Source organism: Montipora foliosa, chromosome 10 (assembly GCF_036669935.1).
Source record: "Montipora foliosa isolate CH-2021 chromosome 10, ASM3666993v2, whole genome shotgun sequence".
Lineage (NCBI taxonomy): Eukaryota > Metazoa > Cnidaria > Anthozoa > Scleractinia > Acroporidae > Montipora > Montipora foliosa.
The window spans coordinates 22,076,779-22,088,296 of NC_090878.1; the positions used below are offsets into that span (position 1 = coordinate 22,076,779).

At 35.9% G+C, this 11,518-nt stretch overlaps 1 protein-coding gene across 1 annotated transcript in view; it reads right to left on the reverse strand.

Moving 5' to 3' along the window:
• LOC137973807 (uncharacterized) overlaps positions 1-11,518 on the reverse strand; it is a 176,094-nt gene that overhangs the window by 120,294 nt on the left and 44,282 nt on the right. The window contains exon 3 of the mRNA XM_068820692.1: positions 7,975-8,157. Within this exon, the coding sequence (XP_068676793.1) occupies positions 7,975-8,157 (183 nt within the window). The remainder of the gene's footprint in view (positions 1-7,974; positions 8,158-11,518) is intronic.

The following is an 11,518-nucleotide window of genomic DNA, read 5'->3' on the forward strand; positions in this document are numbered from 1 at the left end:
ATTGCCTGGTGTTGGTTTTAAACTTACTGATGATGGTGATTATGACATTCAAAATAAAAAATTGAGAAATGTTGCTTCACCACAAACAAATGACGATGCAACCACTAAGAGTTATGTTGATGCTGAGGTTTCTAAGACATTAAAATTGGATGGAAGCAGTGTAATGACTGGAGCTCTCAATATGGATAACAGAAGGATTGAAAATATAGCGCCCGCTCGGCACGGTCGAAGCGATGCTGTCAGCAGTTTACATCTACATACATTTTATATCGATTTAAATACTAACACTGGGAATATAGAAGCACAAAATCCAATTGATATGCAAGATCAAAAAATAACTGGCATGAAAGATGGCACCGACGATAAAGACGCAGTAAATAAAAAACAAGTTCTTCTCTTAAATGGCACACAACCGATGCAAGCTAACATTCAGATGGGAAATTTTAGAGTTGAAAACATGAATGATCCAAGAGTTAACAGCAAAGACGCCATGAATATACAACATTTCAATCGAGAATATTTCAATCTTGCTGCTAACAAAGCAATAGATTGCAAAGGGAATCGTCTATATAATTTAGGTAGTTATACCAACAATGATCAACTAATCACAGGCTTGGTGACAGAAGCAAGACATCTGCGTAAAGACAATGCGACAATTGATATGTTAAATAAACGGGTTATTAATGTAGCCAACCCAACAGGGAACACGGACGCTGTGAATAAGCAATATCTTGAAACACATACCACAAACTTGAGATTGGGAAATTATGTAAAAAGAGATGGGACAGTTTCTGTGACTGGTGATTTTGACTTTGGTGACAATAAAATTACGAAGGTTGGCAATGGTACACAATCAACTGATTTAGTGAATAAAGGATACATTGATACTGCATTAGCCGCCAAACCAAATGTCAATCAGGTTGTGTTACGAAATGGTACTCAAGAAATGTTGGCTGATCTGAATTTGTCTTTGAATAAAATAATAAATTGCGGACAACCAACTGGTACTAGAGATGTGACTAACAAAGCTTATGTCGATAATCAATTCTCAAGATGTTTAAAATTGGATGGAAGCAACAATATGACTTCAAATCTAAACATGAACAATCAACGAATAATAAATCTCGGAAACGCTACACATAATCAAGATGCCATAACTTTGAAGCAAGTGAATGATGCTTTTTCAACTATAAGTACCAATAATAACAAATATACTGACCAAAAAATAGCTGAGAGTCATATAAGCACAGACGAAAACCGCAAAAACGTCTTAGCCTATGCAATGGATAATCGAGAATTTACAGAAGATTTCGGTATTCAGGATGTTAATTTAAACACCTATAATGACTCGCCTCATAAAACGAACAAGAAGGCGTTTACTATGAAAGTTCAAAAAACTAATGACGGTTCTAGTCTGTTTAAAGGACGGTTTGATTTTAATTTATTCAAGATGATAGGTGATGATTTCAGCGACAATTATACAGTGTGTGTTGAAGTCTATTTCGAAAAAGATGGTAGACATGACACAGAGTTCAACAGATTCAATATACAATTTGAAAGACTGAACATGAACATCGACAATTACAACACAATAAGAATAAATTCCGATTACAAATATTTTCGCAGTATATTGAATTTGAGTCCTGATGGTACTTCTAAACAAATCCAAAGAAGGTTGTATGTTAATGTTCAATCTGTTTATGACAACCTTAGCCCTAGTCTATTGCCTTTATACGTTGTGATTTATGGCATTAAAGGTGAAGCTAAAAACGATCTCGATTTCACGATCTATGATTATGAAAAGGCGTATGAGGTTGCAAAGAATAAATTTCAAATGCATGTACCCATAGAAATGAATGGTAATAAGATTTTAGGTTTGTCTGCATCAATAAGTGACAGTATTTTACCATCATACATCTGGGGCAGTACATTAACATCATCAGTCAGATGTGAATTTCAAAATCCAATTTTGTCGATTCTAAATTTTGATTCAATACATATCATTTCAATAAAGATTATTGCTCAATCCAATTATTCATCATCAAGCAATCATATACTGATCATCCAGGGGGATAAAATATTCACTTATAACCTGGATTTTTCAACCAATAAAATCATAACAGTAAATATCAATCGACGATTCAAAAATGTAGACAACATACGTATACAATTTGGAGACAATATTGTTAAAGTGTTCAAATTCGAGATTAAACACAAAACATTCAATTAAATGATATGATGTATATATATATGACACTCTATGTGAAATAATTAGATGGTACTCATGCAACGATACAATGTAACGTAATGTATACATGTATATGAATTTATTGCTTGAATATGTGACATACAATTTTGAAAAAACAAAGGAAAAACATCCAGACATTGACGATAAAATATTAAAATCAGCACTTGTTTATAGATACCTGCATTTTTATCATCTCGAAAGAGATATATCTATCAATGATATTCTTGAACTCAATAATGGTGAAATAGGTCTTCTTGGATCAGGTAGTGGCTGCCTAACATGGTTACTTGAAAAGATCTTCGGTTGGATTAATATATTAAATTCACATAGTGTATTACATGATGCTTCCGGGAGGTTTTATGACCACCATAAGCTCGGTACAGGTTACACTTATGCTATTTCAGAAAAATACACAACTAAACTGTTTAAAAGATCACCTTTTTGTGGTCAAGTCAGTGGTATACTATATTGTTTATGCAGACGTTTAACAATCTAAACTATAATTATGACTGACAAACGAAAAAAATTATTTGACTGGAATCACATTTCAGATTCACTGACTGAAGATCAGGTTGATGAACTAAAGAGCTATTATAAAACATATCACAGAAAATGCTGGGCTTTTAAGCAGGCTGTAAAACGGTTCAAAAGATTTAAATTGATAGGTAATAGTATTTCTGTTCTAACTGGAGCAGGTGGTTTGGTTTCGGCTGTGGTGACAGGAGGTATAGCTCTTGTAGCAATAAGCACTTGTGCTTTGTAAATCAAGTCTTACATGGATTTCCAATCACTGGATCTTAAAATACAAAATTGCACATATGCATACCAAAGTTATCAACATCTATTGAATTCAATAAAAGACATGTTGAGAAGCGGTGATTTTCAACCATCGTTTCACACAGAATTAAAAAATGTAGATGATTTTGTGACTGATGTTGGTCCTAGTGTTGATAAGTTCTACGCTAAATACAATGACAAATTCATTCCTTAACTATTGTGTTTATTTCATCGATTATCAGTGTCTTTATGTCCTTCCAATATTGTTCATATGATTGAAGTGTCTTTTTGGATTTACTCGTCTTGGCCTTTTCAAAAGGAAGATCAAGCATTTTAAATATTTGTTTCAAAATGAAATTTATGTTAATCATACGCTTTCTGTCTATATTCACAGATTTTACTACCTCACCAATTTCATCAAAAATTCTCAATATATTATCTCTATTTTTCACGGTTATCTGAAAACCATTTTTTACAGCAATGTTGTTGATTATGTTTTCAATATGATATTTTCTTTGGTAAACACTTTTACGATGGAATCTATGCTTATTTGAGTGAAAATCAACAAATTCTATAAGTGGTTTATAGCCATTAACTGTCCCACATTTTTTACAAACTAACATATTGTTATCATTCACTATATCAGGTTGACTGCAGCATTGCTCAATTTCTTTCGTATGTTTCGAGATTTGCTTATTACAAAATGGGCAAAATATTTCTTCAAAATGTGAAAGTTCTTCATGAAATTCTTTACAACTCATTATACTATTATCATTATACTATTACATGAAATATTATTTTAAAAACATATAGATTTCCAAAATATGAGATCATAAATACGAGATCAATAATTGGTAGCCATTAAATGGAAAGTAGTATGGAGTTGGGTTGGTATGAGAACATTTTTGCAAAAAATGTGTTCATACCCCCAACTCCTATACTACTCAGGTATATTAATATCAGTTGATTTTAAGAAAGCTTTTGACTCCCTGGAATGGTAAATGGATCGAGATTTTCTACATGAACATAGAAAGCGCAGCTTTGAACAACGGCTTTGCAACGGACTGGTTACGTTTCCTATGATGAAAGAGGTAACAGCCAGATGAACTTTAATTTGAAAGAACAAAAACTACAGACCAATTTAGACATTTGGAAATCGAGAGGATTAACGCTCTACGGAAAAGTATTTATAATTAAATCTTTGGGGTTGTCTAGCTAAATATACTCAATTTCCAATGTTAACGTCCCTAAGGAAATAGTGTCAATGGTAAAAGATAAAATGATTCGGTTCCTTTGGAAAAATAAGAAAGACAAAATAAAACGCACTAGTATGTATCAAGACCTTTCCAGAAGGGGCCTACGGATGGTTGACATCGAACTTACAATAAAATCGCTTAGACTTGCGTGGATCAAAAGACTTCTTTTAGAGATTACTGCAATTGGAAAGTAGTACCGGACTCCTTTTTTTAACAAACATGGAGGTCTTAATTTCCTGCTTCGATGTAACTATGATGTCAAATATCTAACGCACATTCCGACATTCTATAGCTAGACATACTTATTGCATTTGATGAAATCAACACTCTGTAAAATTATGATCAAGGAATCGACACCATCCTCTTTAATAACAAAGACATCATAGTTGATGGGAAACCGTTATTTATAAGGGAATGGTTTGTCAAGGGTATCCACACGATCCAACAGCTTTTTAATGAAAACAGCCAATACCTAACTTTTCAAGAATTTCAAGCCAAATACCATTGTAACACAAACTTTCTCCATTTCTATCAAATCTTGAGTGCATGCAATCCCTGTGCGTTTGAAGAACACAGCGCGAGCCCTAGGGTACAATTCGAGCTTCAATTACGGAGAAAACTGGAAATACTTTTACTGAACAAAACAAGTCAAATCAATTTTGAAACATACAGGGCAAGAGACTATTATCGCCTACTTCTCGTTAAAAAATACGAATCACCCCATACTGGACCGGAAAGATTGGAAAGAGACACATGTATTTCAATAGATACTGAGATCTGGACAGATGCTTTTAAAATGGCCTCAAAAACATGCAAAGGAAATAGGTTGCAAGAATTTCAATTCAAATTTATCCCCAGGATTTTTAATACATAGAAAGAACTTTGCAAGTATAGGATAAGTACAGACGGTGAATGCATCTACTGTGGTGAGCCAGACTCCATAAATCACACCTTTATCGACTGCGAATTTACCAAAACCTTCGCATGCAAAGTCATTAATTGGTGTAACACAGCACGGTTTCAACTTTCAACCAGATACAAAAGAAATGCCTTTCGCCACCTTTAAGCATCCAACATACATGAAGCCAGTGAGAGAATTCAATTACACCCTCCTTTTCATGAAATTCTATGTGTATGTAAGTAAACTAAACAACAGTTCACTTGCACTAACCAAATTTATTAGGTACTAGAATCAATTATAAATACAAAGTTGAAAATTTGCTCGTAACGTCATGTTATGCTCCTTACAAATCTAATAGACTGTTACTTTTTAATTGTACTAAAATAAGATCAGAAATCTTTTTGCCCTCCCCATCCCTGCGTTATTAGCCATTTGTTTGGTTTTGTATTTATTTCGTGATTTTGTGTATTTAAGTTTTCCTTGGTTGGTGCCTATAGATATAATTATCCAGGTTGACCCTAATTAAATGCACGCCCGATTTTGACATGCAACACGAAGTGTCCCTTTAAGTCTAAGCATTTGCTGCCTATTTTCAACAATAAGGTAAGGGTAAAGGTTAGCATTATTTTTAGCTTTGCGTTACTGCAGCAGTTAATCTCTACTTAAAGAGCAGCATTTGGGGGAAACTTTTTGACGTTAATTGTCTGCATTTCGATACACGAGTGATCTTGAAGGTGGCGAGAAAAGCAAGAGGACACTTCGTGACGCTTATTGAAACCCGCGTGCATCTAATTAGGGTCAAACCTGGACATAAGTGAATTATTGACCAATATCTCTTTTGTCTAATTTTAATAGGATTCTTGAAAAACTATTAATATTACCGGATGAAGGAATTTATTGACAAAGATAATCTGATGTACTCCTCACAGTATGGCTTTTGCAAATCACATTCCACAGAGCATGCAATACTTGATATTGTCGAAGCAATACTGAGCAATATGGATAAACCTTACTTCTCATGCGATGTCTTCATTGACCTAAAAAAGGTATCCGATATGGTCAAAATTATATTACTTGATAAATTGGACTATTACGGTTTCTGGGGATTGATAAATGATTGGTTTCAATCACATCTAAAAAATAGAATGCAAACAATTCAAATTGGAGAGTATTTATCAACAAAACTTATTTCTCCCTGTGGTGTGTCCCAGGGACCGGTCCTAGGACCTCTTCTATTTTTACTTTAAATACATAAATAACATTCACCTCAGTGCTAGTTCCAATAAACTAAAATTTTATCTCTTCGCAGATGAAACTAATATACTTTATGCTGATAAGAATCTCGAGGCAGTCGAACAAATTGTTAATGCAGAGTTAAATAACGTACATGATTGGTTGACTACAAATAAGTTGACATTGAATACAAAAAAATCTAATTTTTGCAATTTTTCGTCCTTGTCAGAAAAAAATGCATTTTTGTCCCTATGTAAGTATTTTAGATTGTGAAACAAGCAAAAGACTCAGTTTAATACCTAGGTGTTTTAATCGATCAAAATTTGTCAAAAATATGGAAAAGCCATGTTGATTCTGTTATCATAAAAATAAGTAAAATCATAGCATCATGATTGCGTCCAATGCTTATTTAAACAAAATCTTGGTTCTTCAAAAGCCAGTGCTGCGCTTAATCTATTTTGCCGATCGAAGAGAACATGCCATCCCTTTATTTGTCAAAGCACAAATTCTGCCTGTTACTTTCCTATATTATGAAGTCGTAAGCAAATTAATGTTTGATGTGCACAATCAGAGTGAGCCCCCAATCAACATTGTGAAACTATTTACTAAAACATCACACATTCATACCTACAATACTCCACCATCCAAATCGCAGCCACTAAACTGTGGGCTATAAAGAAGCCGTTTGAACCTGCTGTACTGTTCTCGATGTCACTTTCCAGGATGTTATGGCACAGGCAGTACACCGAGATTTGTCTTGAGGGCTTTCATCAGCTGCTCAATGGCGTCATAACTGAGAGGCACCTGGTGAAGGCGTATTTCGATGATGCAGCGTTGATACTCGTAACGGTCCTACGTACGTACTACTCTGCTCTTCGGTGCATTGTGAACACACACACACACACAAGATTCGCCATGTTGTTTATTGTACAGCTGGTTCTCAGACTTTCTCTTCCTTTTTGAAATGCTCAGCACCAGGCTTTCTTGATTTATAAAACTTGACAGGATTTTTTTTTCCCAAGAACGAAAGAGTCGGCTTGATGCAGGCATAGATGCAATGGTAAGGGAAAGATGTTTTGACATGAATATCTGGGAACTTGATATGAACTTGATGTATAAACATATCGTTTGACATAAATATCTGACAATTTGATATGAATCTAAGAAACTTGATTTATAACTGTATAGTTGACACGTAAAATTGGCAATCTTGATATTTTGTCACATTTGCACAAGCACACACCGGACAAAGCTATCTGGCCTTTGAACAACTGCATGGGTGCCCATCTCTGATCTTTGTTTTTTATTTTAAAATTAAGTTCCATGTTTTCTTTAGAAAATAGGGATACAAATAAAGAAAGGAGAATCGTTTAAAAAATTCTACCAAGAAAATTACGTTATATACTAAATATCACCATGGTTTACAAGAAAACAAGAAATTGACATCTCTCTGCTTGAATCTTTCATGAAAGGAATGGTCACAGTGCAAATGTATTTCCTCCTTTTCGTTGTCAGCTGAGAACAGAAAAGGTAAACATCTATGTTTTTATCCACCTTACCTACTCTGACCACGAATTGATCATAAGAATAGTAGTACACTTCTTTCACTGGTACCCTCCTTCCCAAGTCAACTTGCCAGAAGTCCAAATAATGGCTCCGAGTCTCGAGGAGTCCATCTACTACATAGTCAGCTCGAAGAAGAGATGCTGAAGGAGATACTGGCTCTTTGAATGCAAGGTTTCCTTAAATTGAACGGAGATAAAAACATAGCAACGTACTTGGTAATCTGTGACCCTACCTAGGATAACTAATTTGCTTTTTTTTGTTTGGAAAAATTAAGAATGTGACGAATACCTGCTCTAAACAAAGTACAATGTAGCATCTGCTTCAGTCCTTTTGTTGATAATAACTTTGGTCGAACCATTGTCAAATTGCCTAGTGGACTGATACATGCATATCCACAGTAATTTGACAATATTATCATACAATTATCAATGGGGCTCTTCACATGACCCCGGTTGACCGAGATGGATCGGTTACCGAGATGAGACTGGTTTCTGTTTTTTATGGCGACTTTAAGCCCGTTTTCCGAGATGAAAATTTTGAAAAAATTGTGACGCGGCCATTCAGGTCTGAAATGTAACGACCAAGCGTGGCGATTTTCTTTGTTTAAGCAACCTCAAATTAATTTTGACTTTACGATAATTATCAAATGAAACCAATCTAAGGTTCATTATCGAAGAAACTGAAAGAAGTAAAAACTCGGTAATGTCCGTTTACCGCGATGAAGAGTTCATATAACAAAATTTTCGGCCCGCTACCGAGGTCTCGGCCACCGAGCCAACCCGCCTTCTCATGCGAACATATCGAAGATTTTACAAAGGATTTAGATGCGAAGCAACATCTCGGAAACCAGGCCAGCCCTGGCCAGCCGGGCTCATATGAACAGGCCCTAAACAATAATCAGCGCAATACCTAAGACACCTTCTATCAAGCTCTGGGACACTATTTGATAAATTCCCGCTCATTTAATGCTCTCCATATCTCTGCATGGCACAAGGGTGCATTAGTAAAGGCGACTTTACGACTTTCAGGTATTAGAAAAAGTTGGTATTAGAAATTCCGGGAGTTTCAAGTACATTAAAATAATTAAAATATAAAAATGCTACTGAGAGGAAATTTTGACTTTTTCTTGTTTTTTGCTTTTCGTGACCTTTGAAGGCCAATAATTACGTCTGCCAAATTTGAATTGGAAATTCCAAATGGAAGTGCGCTTTTTCGATGCATGCTTTTCGCCCGACCTATCCAATCGAACAAAACCGAACAAAAGACCAATCGAACCCAATCGAACTCCAATCGTTGGATTGGGTTCGGCAATCGAACAAAATCGAACACCCCTTTTGCTGTGAGTTCGATTTTCGAACCAATGGAACCAATATAATCGAACAAAATCGAACAAAATCGAACTAATCCAATGCAATTGTTCCTTGACGCCTCAAACTGAGTAAAACACGTGGAATATAATCATTGTCAGGTTTTATTGAATAAACAGGAACTGAACATCATACTGCAAGAATGTCAATGTTCGAACAAAAAAATAATAATAAAAGGCAATTTTGATGACTGTTAAGGTACTGTGACTGTTAAAAGGAAATGCTTCTCAACAGAGAAAAATCCCACCATTTCAACAACAGCAACACAGGCAGTTGTGTTTAAAATTAGTATTATAATAAGCAGAAGGGACCTCGCTGCAGCCATTGCTCTCTCCAGGTTCTCCAGAGTGGCCAAGAGTGACGTGGAGACGAGGAGAGCAGTCGCCAACGTAACAGCAATATGCGGCGTTCGTTAATCGAACGTTCAATTATACCAATTGTTCGGTAATCGAACGTTCGATTGGGTTCGATTACCAATCGTTCGGTAATCGAACGTTCGATTGTGTTCGATTGGCAAAATTTTATTGTGAGTTCGATTACGTTCGATTGAGTTCAGCAATCGAACGATTAGTGTGCGATTGGGTTCGATTGCCGAACTGTTCGATTGGATAGGTCGGGTTTTCGTGAACGAGCGACCGCCATTACTTGTCCCAGTGAGATCCCAGGGAGTCCGTGACATCATCATATCATCAAAACCAAAGTGCTCTGAGGCGAAGTGACAGCTCCACGCGTGGAAAAGTGTCCGCGAATAGACCTTTTCGGCTTCTAGATTTTGTTTTCCCAATACAGATCATGTGATAATACTCAGGAGGCTTGGTCCTTTGCTTTGTTCATGATCTGTATTGGGAAAACAAAATGTACAAGCCGAAAAGGTCTATTGGAATCTCTTTGCAAACGCCAAAGAGCAATTATGAACTGGCCAAGTGGAGAGCCTTTGTTCACACTCACAGCTCCAAATTCAACACCATGGTGCTTTTCAAGATCTGCTCAGTTCATCAGGGAAATAAGCATTAATATTTTTGTTACCTTTTTGGGATAGTTGAGGTTAAGAGTACGGAACTTTTAGAGTTAAATAAATACAAGTACAAGTACGCGAAATATCAACCTCGTTCCCAGTGTCTCCATTGTCGTTGAGAGGGCAAAGACAAAGAGACCCTGGGAACGAGGTTGCGTGAAATATATGTTTTTAAGATAAGTAACTTAAGGGGTGACAGGCAACACTGATTCCCTTCCTGTGTGAAAACATGACTGTATAGAACCTTTCATAGCAGATCCTTTAAGAATTTTCCTTTTTTTTTTTGGGGGGGGGGGGGGGAATAATAGGTGCTTACAAGTAAAGGTTTTTGAAAGCAATGTGAAGTAAAATATAAAGGTAACACCGCGCGACGTTTCGACCGAAATGATATCATTTTCAAGCCAAAAGTGAAGATAAAGATTTTTACATAAGTATAAATATAAAACAAAGAAGTAAAAGTATGTAAATTCTGAAAATGTGAAAAAGGGGTGTTAAAAAACATGTAAAAATAACATAATTAAAAATGATTAAAAAACTTTCGCACGAATCGAGTCTGACTGTACATGGATACTTGGTCTCAGTTCATTAATAAAAATAAAAAAAACATTTCATAAATGAGACAGTCAAACTTCTTGCACTTTTTTAGGATGGTAAAATCTTGGTAAGATCATTGGGCACATGAGAATGTTTAACACGGAAATGTTTTCCAATAGAGGAAGACGCATTGTTGTGCTCGTATACGCGTTGATGCAAATGCCGCCGCGTGTAACCAACATAACTTGCATCACACATGTCACGTTTAAATTGATAAACAAGGGATTGTTGGTTGAAAATAGACGGCTTGACGTTGCGCGGTTTCAGAGGTTGTTTGATCTTGTGGCTGACAAAGTGGGCTGGACGGTCACTTCCGCCGATATTGTAAGTGTCGATTCGGAGGAAGAGAGAACACTTGAGAGAGCACATTAGTTTATTGGATCATAGTTAATCGAGGGACTGGTTATGAAACCGTAGAACTTTCAAAAGCGAGGACAATGTTGTCGCAATTGATGTTAAATTGGCCTTGACCATGCACAATCTTTTGTTTTCGCTTCGCACGGGCTCGCAACTTAGTTGCGCATAATTTAATCGAGGGATTTAATTGGTTATCTTCTCGAT